General features: G+C 35.8%; 1 protein-coding gene across 1 annotated transcript in view; it reads left to right on the forward strand.

The window, feature by feature from the left end:
- RALYL (RALY RNA binding protein like) overlaps positions 1-15,577 on the forward strand; it is a 450,880-nt gene that overhangs the window by 336,279 nt on the left and 99,024 nt on the right. The window contains exon 3 of the mRNA XM_019926336.3: positions 13,485-13,517. Within this exon, the coding sequence (XP_019781895.2) occupies positions 13,485-13,517 (33 nt within the window). The remainder of the gene's footprint in view (positions 1-13,484; positions 13,518-15,577) is intronic.

The following is a 15,577-nucleotide window of genomic DNA, read 5'->3' on the forward strand; positions in this document are numbered from 1 at the left end:
TTCCCAGCAGCCACCATCAATTAGTACACATTGACATGAAAATTAAAGCTTATTTGACCTCTCAGATTAAGGAAATGATAGTTCCCATTCTTAGCCACCCCAGAGTATCCCATTGCAGTCCCATCCCAGAACTCTGCTTTGTCACAAATTTCTCAGTGTGGTTGACAGGACACAGCAAAAGGCTACACATGGGATAATCCTTGAGCATCTATTCTAACATTACACCATTGTAAGTAGCCACCCCTGGAAAAACACCATGGTTGGCACGAGAATGCTCTGAGTGCTGATTAAGATCAGTGGACAACAGCGTCTTGAACTCTTGTTCCACCAAAGACACTGACTGATGATGTGAACTCAGACTTCTTTGGGTTGGTGGAGATGAGGAGGTTGGCGCCTGCGCAGCCCAGTGCTCCTTCCCAAGCGGGCACCAAGGAGGTTGTCCTTCCTAACAAGCCTCTTGTATTGCTCCCCACAGCAAGTGTTCCTAGGCATCTGGGCCCTGGTCAGTCAGCACAGAAGACTGGGCTGCCTTTGCTTTTATTTTTTCTTGTTAGGTGAGGAGAGAAGAGCCAAAATAATAAGTACCATAGACAGATTCCAACGTTCACTGAATGTCAAAGAACTCACCTATGAATATCCGGTTCCTGTTACATAAAGAAGACTCTTATGTGTTTGTTTTGTTTTGTTTTGTTTCATTTTTTACCTTTTGGTGATAAATGAATTTTTAAGAATACTGACAGAATTGTTTTATTTTTTAATGTTCCGTAAAGGATAGCATCTAAGAATCACCTTACAAGTACTTATCTTTGATCAAAATCATAAGTTTTTGTTCATATTTAAACACTTACTTTGAAAACAAAGCCTTTTTAAATTAGAGGACCTTGGAATGATGAAAATGTTCTGTGGATGTGTTTAGATTATAAATGGCTAATGATGAAATTTAGGTTAAATTTTAAATATCAAAATAAGATTCCTATAATCCTTAAGAAGGTTATTAAGCTATTCGTAAAATAGCATATCAAGTTACTCCATAAATAAAGAGCAATTGGTTAGCAAGTGTTAACTCACAATGACCTGGACCACACCCTGCCCTGTATGGGGTCAGATAGACCAGAGGCCCAGCCAGTGTGTAGCATTTATTTTGTTCTTTCCCATTTCTTAGAGGATAGAGCAGAGGCTAAGAGTATAGACTTTGGAGTCAGGTCTGTGATTGAATTCAGACTCCATAACTTTGCTGTATGACTTTGAGCAAATTACTTTGTGTTTCTGAACTTATTTTTTCATCTTCTATTGTCAAAATTACATGTATACAGGGCCTGGCATAGTTTCTAGAACATAGTAAGCTCTGGCTATGGTGATCATCATTAGACTCTCCCAGGGTTCCTGGAGAGAGTGATGGGACAGATAGGAATCAGCCACACTGTTCTTTACATAAAATGCCTGCAATTATGTTTGTCTTTAAAATATTATTTGAAATGCAGATGAAGATCAATTCTTTTTGAGAAAAAAAATAGTATGTAATGATAAAAGGTTTTCTACCCCTCTAATGGGTTAATTCATTCATTCATGGGTTGAAAAACTGTATTTCAAGCATCACTAGATTTCAAACTAGACTCTGATGTATATCTAAGAATGTAATCCTCCTCCATTTTTCCTCCTTTCTAGTTTAGGTTAAGCACACATGAGCTACTTCCAGAGAGAAATCTTTTCTTTTTTTATTTACTCCTATCCTACAGAACAGATTAAAGGCTGGTGACAGATCCAGGCACCGATTTGCTCACTCAGCCCACACTGGTGGACATCAGCTATGTTCTGGGTACCAATGGCTAAACAGTTCTCCTGCCCCTTTCTGAGCTTTGCATCTATGCCTGGAATCCTGACCCCAGATATTCTCTCTAAAACCATTTTCTTCCCATTCTACACACTCTGTCTGGGACTCTCATTCTCTCCTATGATGTCACATAATAACTATGGGTTGATGACATGACTCCTAAACCTGTATTTCCCCAGATGTTCTCCCTGAGTTCCAGGCCTACATTTCCACATCTGCCTCCAGCATATCTTCTGCAACATATCCCAACATGACTCATTAATATATAACTGCTAAACAACTTATTCCCCAGCCTGGACTCCCTGTATCTGATGTAGTTAGTTATTTATCTAATTCTCTCCACACCCCTAAGAGTTAGGTCTATTGTTACCTTCATTTTGTAGATGAGATCATTGAGGCGCAAGGAAAAGCTCCTTACTTTTCCAAGGCTGTGCAGCCAGAAGGTGGTAGTGTCAGGACCAGAATCTGGCAGTCTGATTCTGGAAGCTGTATTCTCAGCCCTTTGGTACATCCATCTTAAATGTAGGTCACATGTGGGTTATCATTCCTAAAGAGAATAGATCAGATAGTAGTGTTGCTGCTCCATAATTTTAACTACAAAATCCTATAAATATAGTAGGGGATCATAGTTATGTCACTTTGGATTCATAAAAAAACACTAGTTTTGCAAAAACAAGGTAGTTGAAGTCATTTCTGCCAAAACCCAGTATATGCCAAGGCACAGGAATGTGAGGAAGCAGGATGTCACTTGACAGTGAGAAGTTGGCTCAGCTTGGTTGGAGCATAGAATCTGTAGGCTGAAGTGGTAGCAGACAAAAGACTGGTAAGGTACCCTAGAACCAGATATTGAATGAACTTTTAGTTATATTAAAGGGTTTATTCTGTAGGCAAATAACGGAAGTAGGGGTGGGAGAGCAAGGCAGGGAAAGTTCATCTGACAAAATATTACCAAGAGCCTCTTATGAAGTAGACATGATTCTAAGTATTTGAATTACAGTGAGTTCTTACCTTCAAGGATTATACAGTCTTAATGGGGAGCCTGGAAAATATGCTTCCAATTTTTAATACATCATGATTGAGTGTTACAGGGGCCTATTATGGGGACAGTTATGAAGCACTCCTAACCAACCTATGGTGCCTTATAAGGAATATTTCCTAGAAGCACTCAGATATTTGTAATGAAGGGAATTACATGATCACATTTGTATTGTAGAAAGATAGTTCTGCTAGTAGATATGGCTATTCCAAAGAAATACTGAAGAAGGAAGGTCACAGAGGATATTATTCTAATAGCCCACATAAAAGTTGATGACCACTTGAACTAATAATAATAGGGACGGAAGATAATAATAATAGGGATAATAGGGACGGAAGATAATAATAGGGACGGAAGAACAGAATGAAGAGGACTTTTGGCAATAGAAACAACAGAACTAGGAGAATCTACTGAAAGTGAGTGTCGCTAGAAAGGAGTTAATGAGAAAGATTCTAATCTTTCTAGTTTGATTATCTGGATGGCTGATTATGCCATTCAGTTAGGGATAAAGAGGAGCAGAATGAGAGAAGATGATTAATTTCATTTGGGGCATGTTAAGTTAAAGGCACCTATAATTGGAGTTGTATGGTGAGTGGATATAGCCATGCATAAACAAATTGTGTGATGCTGCAGACTTAAGTTTGTGAATATCCATCATTTGAAGACATTTGAAATCAAATACGATTTCTCAGTAGAACACAGAATGTATAAAGAGAGGAAATGCCATAAGGCACGTGCAAACAAAATGAAAAAAACAAAATAAATAAACAGATGTGAGGCAGCACACCATGCAAGACATGACCACAAGAACTTTGGAGCCAGATTGCCTAAGTTCAGATCCTACTTCAACCATTCTTCAGCTGTGTAACCTTGTGCAAGATAGTTAGCGTCTTTGGGTATCAGTTTCCTCCTCTGCAAAATGAGATCTACCTCAGAAGTATCATGATGTTTAAATAAGTCAATGTTTATAAAGCACTTTGAGTAATGTCTGATCCTTAGTAAATTTGGTTTAGTTTTTTGTTCTTGTTAAATATAAAGTATAATAAGTCTTTTAGCTGCAAATATTGATCTTCATTTCTCATTTTATTTTATTTCTTTACTGTGTCTTATTTTTCTAAAGGCTGTGATTTGTTTACCTTATTCTACTCTTAATTCTAGTGGGTCTTAAATGAGGAGTTATTAAATTCACTACCTATTTCATGTTAAAAGAAAATCCCAGGAAAGATAAAATCAATCATTTTCTTCGCAGAACAATTACCTTATAAAAAAACTCAGAGAAGTTCTCTGGGCATATCACAATGTAATCACCTGTTTCTAAGGATCAAACTGATAAACAATTTTCTCCAAAAGGATGTTTTTCCTAGTAGTTTTCTTCTTTTACATTTTTTTCACTTTTCAGAATGAAAATTACAAAAATGAGCTTTTTGTATATTCAAGCAGTTTCAGCCCTTAGAGTTAACTACCTTTCTTTGGCATAGTCGTGGCCATAAAGGTCCCCTCTGTGGGGACCAAGATTTCCTGCTCCATGTCACCACTGAAAATGCTTGTCTTCATGACTTACAGTGACTAGTTCACAATAACCTTGCCTTTCTGCTCAATTCATAGAGCATCAGCAGACATCTCCCTCCTGGGCCCATTGGAAAGCTTAACAAAGAACTGTCAGGAGCTTCTTATCCAAGCAGAGAGGCAAGTTTAACATTCTTACCAATCTTAATAAACTCTAAGTTAACTTTTTAACAAGGACTATTGTCTTGAGACTATAGCATAGTGATGGAGATAATAAGTAATAGAAGTTTAGAGACAGGATAGTCCCTATAAGATGAAGGTGTCAGGAATGGCTTTTTAAGTTAGATAAACTCAAAAGGTAAATAGAATTTGATAGGGAAAAGAAGGAATAAAACAATATTCCAGTATAGAAACAAAATTTAAAGACACCAAAGCAAAGCTAAACCAGATTTGTTTGGGCTATATATAGACAAATTTCCTGGAATAAAGTAGTTAGTAATAGAAGTGATAAAGAATAATGTGGAAAGTTGGTGTGAGGCACGTTTGCGAAGAGCTTTCAAATGACAGCTGAAAAGTTTGGGCATCATTCTGTAGTTATTGAAATCATCAAGAAAGGTGGTGACATGAAAACAGCATTTAGGGGAATTAATCTGTCAGTAGGGTCAGAGACTGAATTGGTGATGTAGAGAAGGAATTCAAATTATTCTGAAATTTGAAGTCTGGGAGAATATCTTGATAGGTAGCAAAATAAAGAGTGCCACTTTTGAGAAATTGTTTCCAACTCCTTCCCACAATATAATCATATTTCAAGTGATGGAACACTTTTTTTCTGTAAAGATCATATAGTAAATATTTTAAGTTTGTGGACATTCAGTCCCTGTTACAATGACTCAACTTACTACTGTAGCACAAAAACAGTCTTAAACAATATATAAATGAGTGAGTATGACTGTGTCCCAATGAACTTTATTTATGGACACTGAAATTTGAATTGCATATAATTTTCATGACTCATAAAATATTCTTCTTTTGATATTTTCCAAACATTAAAAAATGTAAAAAACGCTCTTAGCTTCAGGTTGTGTAAAATCAGGTGGTGAGCAGGATTTGGCCTATAGACTGGAGTTTGCAAACCCCTGGTTTATAGAACATCAGTCAGAACTCTATCCAACATCATTTTAAAAACTTTGGATTCTCTTCTGAGATCTTATATTGAGCACTTGGAAAGAGATGGTTGAAATGGCGAGTCAAGTGGTAAAAGTCAAAGGAGACAACTAAGTAGATAGTAAGACTAACCCTATAAATCACTGGGGTCAGTGGGGCAACATATGTACCTATATGCTCCAATCCAACAGCTACTTACTTCAGAAAAAAAGGGAAAATCAATCAATAAATATTACTTCAAACACATTCTGAACTCAGCATTCTAGTAATTGCACAGGGAAAGACAAGTGGTGGGTCTTGCCTCTATTCACGTTATGATGCCCGTAAGTAAAGTGGCACAAATGCAGTTTCTAAACAAGTGGTGTGGGTGGCAGCATGGAAGGAAGTTTAGTGTGAGTCCAGCGTATCAAGTTGGAGTAACTCTGAACAAAGAAATTACATTTGGAGAGACCAGTTAGGCTGGGATAGGTGACAAGAACTAGCCTGGGAACTGAGTGAAGAGAGAGATAAGAGGAACATAAAGGAAAAATTGACCAGACATTGCTAATTAAGATGTGCAGAATGAAAGGGGAGATATACATTAAATGTTTTAAATTTTGTTTACTATATTAGTCAATGCCACTAAGAAGCATGCAGAAGTGAGAGGCAAGGGGGCCAGTGTAGGCCGTGGGAAATGGAGAACTAGGCGACTGGAGGTTAGCACCTGACACAAGCAAATAACACACGTGCACTGAAGTCTGACTGATGTTAGGCTGAATTATTGGCAAACACGGGGAGAAGGTATTCTATTCATACCCTCATGTTAGCTATTTCTCAAGTGTTATTAGATGGAAAAATAAGGGAGAAGTGCTATCATCATCACGTTGATGTTCCAAATAAGTTAACCATCTTCTGCATCATGTTATATAGAATCCCCCTCATTTCTTCAAGGTAATTTCATCATTTGGCACTAGTCGTGTCTTATAAAACAAGTATATCCAAACATATTTCACTATTTATCTTCAGTATTTTTTCTCTTAGATCTGTTTACCTATCCATATCATAAATGTATGGGAAAAACAAGCACACAATATGGCCAATAATTTACATGGAGGCGGGAATAATATTGGAATTCAGGAGAAGAAAAGGTTACATAAATATATGCCTCCAACTCTTAACACCAACTATTGGTTTTCTCTGCTTCTTCCTTATATGCTGCTATTTAGAGAGTTTGCTAGGGCAGCTGCTCCCTAAAAGAGTCTCTCCCTGCTATAAATTTTCACCCAAAGAAGCAGGACATTGGGCAAAGAACCATATTGGCTCAGCCTGTAAGTGGACCAAGCCATATTTCTAATAAGCCATTTTTTATTTTTGAATTTTATTTTATTCATTTTTTTAAACAGCAGGTTATCAGTCATCCATCTTATACACATCAGTGTATACATGTCAATCCCAATCTCTCAGGTCATCACACCACCACCCCCATGCCCCGCCACTTTCCCCCTTTGGTGTCCATATGTTTGTTCTTTACATCTGTATCTAAATTTCTGCCCTACAAACCACTTCATCTATACCATTTTCCTAGGTTCCACATATATGTATTAATATGCGATATTTGTTTCCTCTTTCTGACTTATTTCACTCTGTATGACAGTCTCTAGATTCATCCATGTCTCTACAAATGACCAAATTTTGTTCCTTTTTATGGCTGAGTAATATTCCATTGTATATATGTACCACATTTTTTTAACATCTTTATTGGAGTATAATTGCTTTACAATTGTGTGTTAGTTTCTGCTTTATAACAAAGTGAATCAGTTATACATATACATATATCCCCATATCTCCTCCGTCTTGCATCTCCCGACCTCCCACCCTACCTATCCCACCCCTCTAGGTGGTCACAAAGCACCGAACTGATCTCTCTGTGCTATGTGGCTGCTTCCCACTAGCTATCTATTTTACGTTTGGTAGTTTATATATGTCCATGCCACTCTATCACTTTGTCCCAGCTTACCCTTCCCCCTCCCCGTATCCTCAAGTCTATTCTCTAGTAGGTCTGTGTCTTTATTCCCATCTTGCCCCTAGGTTCTTCTGATCATCTTTTTTTCTTTTTTCTTTAGATTCCATATATATGTGTTAACATATGGTATTTGTTTTTCTCTTTCTGACTTACTTCACTCTGTGTGACAGACTCTAGGTCCATCCACCTCACTACAAATAACTCAGTTTCGTTCCTTTTTATGGCTGAGTAATATTCCATTGTATATATGTACCACATCTTCTTTACCCATTTGTCTGTCGATGGGCATATAGGTTGGTTCCATGACCTGGCTATTGTAAATAGTGCTGCAGTGAGTATTGGGGTGTACGTGTCTTTTTGAATTATGGTTTTCTCTGGGTAAATGCCCAGAAGTTGGATTGCTGGGTCATATGGTAATTCTATTTTTAGTTTTTTAAGCAACCTCCATACTGTTCTCCATTGTGGCTGTATCAATTTACATTCACACCAACAGTGCAAGAGGGTTCCCTTTCTCCATACCCTCTCCAGCATTTGTTGTTTGTAGATATTCGGATGATGGCCATTCTAACTGGTATGAGATGATACCTCACTGTAGTTTTGTTTTTCATTTCTCTAATAATTAGTGATGTTGAGCAGCTTTTCATGTGCTTCTTGGCCATCTGTATGTCTTCTTTGGAGATATGTCTATTTAGGTCTTCTGCTCATTTTTGGATTGGACTGTTTGTTTTTTTTAATATTGAGCTACATGAGCTCTTTATATATTTTGGAGATTAATCTTTTGCCTGTTGATTCGTTTGCAAATATTTTCTCCCATTTTGAAGGTTGTCTTTTTGTCTTGTTTGTAGTTTCCTTTGTTTGCAAAGCTTTTAAGTTTCATTAGGTCCCATTTGTTTATTTTTGTTTTTATTTCCACTTCTCTAGGAAGTGGTCAAAAAGGATCTTGCTGTGAATTATGTCAAAGAGTATTCTGCCCATGTTTTCCTCTATGAATTTTATAGTGTCTGGCCTTATATTTAGGTCTTTAATCCATTTTGAGTTTACTTTTGTGTATGGTGTTAGGGAGTGATCTAATTTCATTCTTTTACATGTAGCTGTCCACTTTCCCCAGCACCACTTATTGAAGAGACTGTCTTTTCTCCATGGTATATCCTTGCCTCCTTTGTCATAGATTAGTTGACCATAGGTGTGTGGGTTTATCTCTCTGCTTTCTATCCTGTTCTGTTGAACTATATTTCTGTTTTTGTGTCAGTACCACATTGTCTTTATTACTGTAGCTTTGTAGTATAGTCTGAAGTCAGGGAGTCCGATTCCTCCAATTCCATCTTTTTCACTCAAGACTGTTTTGGCTATTCAAGGTCTTTTGTGTCTCCATACCATTTTTAAGATTTTTGTTATAGTTGTGTGAAAAATGCCATTGGTAATTTGATAGGGATTGCATTGAATCTGCATATTGCATTGGGTAGTATAGTCATTTTCACAATATTGATTCTTTCAATCCAAGAATGTGGTGTATCTCTCCATCGGTTGGTATCATCTTTAATTTCTTTCAACAGTGTCTTGTAGTTTTCTGCCTACAGGTCTTGTCTCCCTATGTAGGTTTCTTCCTAGGTACTTTATTCTTTTTGTTGCAATGGTAAATTGGAGTGTTTCCTTAATTTCTCTTTCAGATTTTTCATCATTAGTGTATAGGAATGCAAGAGATTTCTGTGCATTAATTTTGTATCCTGCAACTACCAAATTTATTGCTTAGCTCTAGGAGTTTTCTGGTGGCATCTTTAGGATTCCCTATGTATAATATCATGTCATCTGCAAACAGTGACAGTTTTACTTCTTTTCCAATTTGGGTTCCTTTTATTTCTTTATATTCTCTGATTGCCAGGGCTAGGACTTCCAAAACTAAGTTGAATAATAGTGGTGAGAGTGGACATTCTTGTCTTGTTCCTGATCCTAGTGGAAATGATTTCAGTTTTTCACCATTGAGAATGATGTTTGCTGTGGGTTTGTCATATTTGGCCTTTATTATGTTGAGGTAGGTTCCCTCTATGCCCACTTTCTGGAGAGTTTTTATCATAAATGGGTGTTGAAATTTGTTAAAAGATTTCTCTGCATCTATTGAGTTTATCATATTATTTTTATACTTCAACTTGTTAATATGGTGTATTACATTGATTAATTTGTGTATATTGAAGAATCCTTCCATCCTTGGGATGAATCCCACTTGATCATGGTGTATGATCCTTTTATTGTGCTGTTGGATTCTGTTTGCTAGTATTTTGTTGAGGATTTTTGATTCTATATTCATCAGTGATATTGGTCTCTACTTTTCTTTTCTTTAGTATCTTTGTCTGGTTTTGGTATCAGGGTGATGGTGGTCTCATGGAATGAGTTTGGGAGTGTTCCTTCCTCTGTAGTTTTTGGAAGAATTTGAGAAGGATGGGTGTTAGCTCTTCTCTAAATGTTTGATAGAATTCACCCGTGAAACCATCTGGTCCTGAACTTTTGTGTTTTGGAAGATTTTTAATCACAGTTTCAATTTCATTACTTGTGATTGGTCTGTTCATATTTTCTATTTCTTCCTGGTTCAGTCTACGCAGGTTATACCTTTCTAAGAATTTGTCCATTTCTTCCAGGTTGTCCATTTTATTGGCATAGTGTTTCTTGTAGTAGTCTTTTAGGATGCTTTGTATTTCTGCGGTGTCTGTTGTAACTTCTCCTTTCTCCTTTCTAAGTTTATTGATTTGAGTCCTCTCCATCTTTTTCTTGATGTGTCTGTCTAATGGTTTTTCAATTTTGTTTATCTTCTCAAAGAACCAGCTTTTAGTTTTATTGATCTTTGTTATTGTTTTCTTTGTTTCTATTTCATTTATTTCTATTCTGATATTTATGATTTCTTTCCTTCTGCTAACTATGGGTTTTGTTTGTTCTTCTTTCTCTAGTTCCTTTAGGTGTAAGGTTAGTTTGTTTATTTAAGATTTTTATTGTTTCTTGAGGTAGGATTGTATTGGTATAAACTTCCAACTTAGAACTGCTTTTGCTACATCCCATAGGCTTTGGATCATCATGTTTTCATTGTCATTTGTCTCTAGGTAATTTTTGATTTCCTCTTTGATTTCTTCAGTGATTTCTTGGTTATTTAGTAACCTATTGTTTAGCCTCCATGTGCTTGTGTTTTTCACGTTTTTTTCCCTGTAATTTATTTCTATTCTCATAGTGTTGTGGTCAGAAAAGATGCTTGATATGATTTCAATATTCTTAAATTTACTGTGGTTTGATTTGTGACCCAAGATGTGATCTATACTGGAGAATGATCCATGCGCACTTGAGAAGAATGTGTAATCTGCTGTTTTTGGATGGAATGTCCTATAAATATCAATTAAATCTATCTGGTCTATTGTGTCATTTAAAGCTTGTGTTTCCTTATTTTCTGTTTGGCTGATCTGTCCATTGGTGTAAGTGAGTTGTCAAGGTTCCCCAATATTATTGTGTTACTGTCTATTTCCTCTTTTGTAGTTGTTATCAGTTGCCTTATGTATTGAGGTGCTCCTATGTTGGTGCATATATATTTATAACTGTTATATGTTCTTGGATTGATCCCTTGATCATTATGTAGTGTCCTTCCTTGTCTCTTGTAACATTATTTTAAAGTCTATTTTATCTGACATGAGTATTACTACTCCAGCTTTCCTTTGATTTCCATTTGCATAGAATATCTTTTTCCATCCCTCACTTTCAGTCTCAACATGTCGCTAGGTTTGAAGTGGATCTCTTGTATACAACATATATATGGGTCTTGTTTTTGTATCCATTCAGCAAGCTTGTGTCTTTTGGTTGAAGCATTTAATCCATTCACATTTAAGGTAATTATCAATATGTATGTTCCTATTACTATTTTCTTAATTGTTATGGGTTTGTTTTTGTAGGTCCTTTTCTTCTCTTGTGTTTCCCACTTAGAGAAGTTCCTTTATCATTTGTTGTAGAGCTGGTTTGGTGCTGCTGAATTCTCCTAACTTTTGCTTGTCTGTAAACCTTTTGATTTCTCCATTGAATCTGAATGAGATCCTTGCCAGGTAGAGTAATCTTGGTTGTAGGTTCTTCCCTTTCATCACTTTAAGTATATCATGTCACTCCCTTCTGGCTTGTAGAGTTTTTGCTGAGAAATCATCTGTTAACCTTATGGGAGTTCCTGGGACTCTCTGGGCCTCCTGAACTTGGGTGGCTATTTCTTGTCCCATGTCAGGGAAGTTTTCAACTATAATCTCTTCAAATATTTTCTCGGGTGCTTTCTCTCTCTCTTCTCCTTCTAGGACGCCTATAATGTGAATGTTGTTGTGTTTAATGTTGTCCCAGAGGTCTCTTAGGCTGTCTTCATTTCTTTTCATTCTTTTTCTTTATTCTGTTCCACAGCAGTGAATTCCACCATTCTGTCTTCCAGGTCACTTGTCCATTCTTCTGCCTCAGTTATTCTGCTATTGATTCCTTCTAGTGTAATTTTCATTTCAGTTATTGTGTTGTTAATCTCTCTTGTTTGTTCTTTAATTCTTCTAGATCTTTGTTAAACATTTCTTGCATCTTCTCAATCTTTGCCTCCATTCTTTTTCCGAGGTCCTGTATCATCTTCACTATCATTATTCTGAATTCTTTTTCTAGATGGTTGCCTATCTCCACTTCATTTAGTTGTTTTTCTGGGGTTTTATCTTGTTCCTTCATGTGGTACATAGCCCTCTGCTTTTTCATTTTGTTTATCTTTCTGTGAATGTGGTTTTTGTTCTACAGGCTGCAGGGTTGTAGTTCTTCTTGCTTCTGCCCTCTGGTTGATGAGGTTATCCTAAGCCATATTTTATATACACAGTATGAAATAAGACAAAAAAAAGGGGGTCATTGTCTTCATTGTTTAGACTCATGTAAAAGTAAAGTCTTTTGACTTAATTCTAAGGTAGTCTCATCAGTTTTCCATGTCAAAGCATAATCAGCTGGTGCTTGGTAAATGTTTTTTGCAGAATTAAATTTCTTGCCATTTTCCTATAACTATTTATATATTAATAAAATAGTTTAAAACATGAATGCTTCTTAAAAATTTTAAACACCAAGGTTTAGATTAAAATGTCCTCAGCATTTGCCTACATTTAACCCATAATCATAAGTTTAAAAACTTACACCTACCAACTGGTCTCCTAATTATTAATTAGGAAATGTTTAGCAGTGAATCATTTCCTGATTTATTTACTTTTTGCAAAGATATAGTTAATTTATGAAATCAGAAAATTAGCTGGAAGCAATCTTAGCCTATTTTATAGTGGAGAAAGTAAGACTCAGAAGGTTTTTAGTGGCTTGCTCAAGATGTCACAACTAGCCAGAGGCTTCAGGATTATAATTTTCCTTTAATATGTTAGGAGGTACAAAGAATACCTGGTTCTTTGGAGACACAGAGGAGGCAGAAGAACCCTAATCTGTCACCTGGCTTCCCCTGTCCTAAGTTGTTTTGTTGCCAATAAATGACCATGAATGGTATGCTGTTTCTCTCTTCATTACAAAATATTTACTGGAAACAAATTATTCAGTCAATATTTAACCAAATATATTATAAATTTTTCCACTACTCAACTATAAATAGATGTATTAAAAATTCTACAAATTGCTGTAAAAAAGAAAATAAGTAAATGTAGAGAGTGTAAATCAGAATTAGACTAACAATAGTATTATCTTAATTAAATGCTACGTTTCCATTCCATGTCTCTCTCATTTTATTTAGCCTCTGCATTAATCCAGCCAGAATTTGAATTAGTCCAGATTAAGTCTTAATATATTATTTGTAGCTTTTTACTAGTTCCAAATTGTGCATTTTCATCCAAACAGGTATAATAATTCTGTCAGATTCATATAAAAGCAATTTTAAGTGTACAGCAAATTGTTATATTAAAATAAGTTTTTCATATCTTTTTTCATAGACTTGAGTCAAAGGAGCCTTTCCTGTCTGTTGGGTGAGTATATGTCTAAATTTTTAAAATCTCAATTCTCTAATTGATTTTTAATTCAAATTAACAAGGTCTTCTGAGACAGTATTTTCAGTCCTTTTAAGCCCATATTCAAAGTCATAACCTACCATTGATTCATCATTTCCTCAGCAATAGGGCTATCTACATTTAAAAGGCAACTAAAATGCTCTCTGGGCTGTTTTCTGATCTCAGAAATTTAACTAATGAATGCATATGAAATCCTGTATCCTATGTAAATCTAAAAAGGTACACAGTGATTATCTCATCAAGTAAAAGTGTGCTCTGATTGGTTTTAAAAATTCCTCTGAACCACAGCTTCAGTATTCCTAGTTTGTCTACTCATTTTTGTACTGTTTCCTTTCAATCTACTCTATTCAGTATTTCTTCCCCCTTTTTCTCTAAATCTGTATCCAAAATGTTTTTCTTTTTCCCTTTTCTCTCATTTCACTTTTTTTTCTCTGCTGCTCCCACTGACTGCTTCTCTGAACACAAAGCTGAAAAACTCTGAAGCAGATTAAGTAAGACTAATGCTTACCCTCTCTGATAGTATCATTCTGAGTCACAGTACATGTTCTAATAAAAATATACTGTTGACAAGAATATGCACATACTATTTTTAGCCATTTAGCTAACTAAGACTCAGCAAAGATGTTTTTACTGATATATTACATAATCCTTTGACTAACATATTAAAATGTTTTATTAAGGGACTTCTGTCTCATTATGGTTGATGTTATAAAGTATCAAAAAGCATTGGAAGATGTGACATCTAGTTTAGAAGAAATCATGATGTATTTGATAAGAAAAACACCCCCCCCCACACACATAGGCAGTCATGACCAGAAACATAGGATGGGGTTAGATTTTTAAATGATGACATCAGTTTTCTTTTATTAATTTGCTTGTAGCCAGTGAATATTTCTGTCACTCATTGAAAAAAATGGTTCCCTCTGCCCTTCTACTCCTCATAAAAGCCTTTCAGAATGCCATTTGAATTACAGGAATCAAAATAATTGTTAGGGGTTCTGGGAGAGAAAAACAGTAAATGCATTTATTGGAGGACTTCATGAAAAATGAAAGGTCAAGTTGATCTGGTCCAAAAAATTCATTAGCACATACTTCTTTCTTTCATTGATCATCAGATCCTATTTTTAAAAACGTTTAAGCCTGAAGTAATCTTTTGTTTTGAGTGCATATGTGCCCTGCCTTCAAGTCCAGAGGCTGGAATAGCTTCTCTTTATGCCTCAGTGCAGTTGTTCTGCAGCATTTCCTGTTCTCTCCACTACACTGAGGTGGAATCCACTTTTTATTGCAAACCTCTATTTTACAAGGGCAGATGCTCAGTAGTCTTTGTTTTAAACTTATCAGGAATTTAGAACTCAGTATTAGAGCACTGAGAAAAACTCTCTCCAAAAGAAAGATCTATCACTCAGCAAATACTACTCAAAATGGGAAAACTGGCATGGCAGTAAGAAGATATTGCTTTACTTAGACTTGTCTTAAAATAAAGTGGGGAAACAAGCAACCCAAATAGTTCTGCTGACTGGATACTTTAATTTATAGCTAAATGTCTTCATTCTCCTGTAAGAAAATGATTTTGAATAAGATTGTCCAAAAGTATGTATGAATCTCTATCCTGACCCTGTTCAGTAAAGGGAAAGGGTGATAATGAACATAATGGACACATATGAGCCTATTAGGCAACAGATAATCTACTATAAGAACCATGATTCAAATTTGTGTCTTTAATTTTGTCACTTGCCAAAGGGAATAAATATGCATGATGTACTGTCTATGGTATCAGTTGACATGTGAGTATTTAAGGTCGAGTTTTTCTAGAGCCCTGCATATCTTATTACATTAATTTTAATTCTATGTTCAATAAAATTACATTAATGAATAAATCAGTACTAAATATTGCATACTTCAGTCCATTGTCCAACAGTGTCTGAAAGCACTTATTAATATACTGTACTTCTAGAAGTTGTTTCCACCCTCGTAGACTCCGACACTTACAAGCTAGTTTTATTAACTTAGTCAGTTTC

This window comes from Tursiops truncatus, chromosome 17 (genome assembly GCF_011762595.2).
Source record: "Tursiops truncatus isolate mTurTru1 chromosome 17, mTurTru1.mat.Y, whole genome shotgun sequence".
NCBI lineage: Eukaryota > Metazoa > Chordata > Mammalia > Artiodactyla > Delphinidae > Tursiops > Tursiops truncatus.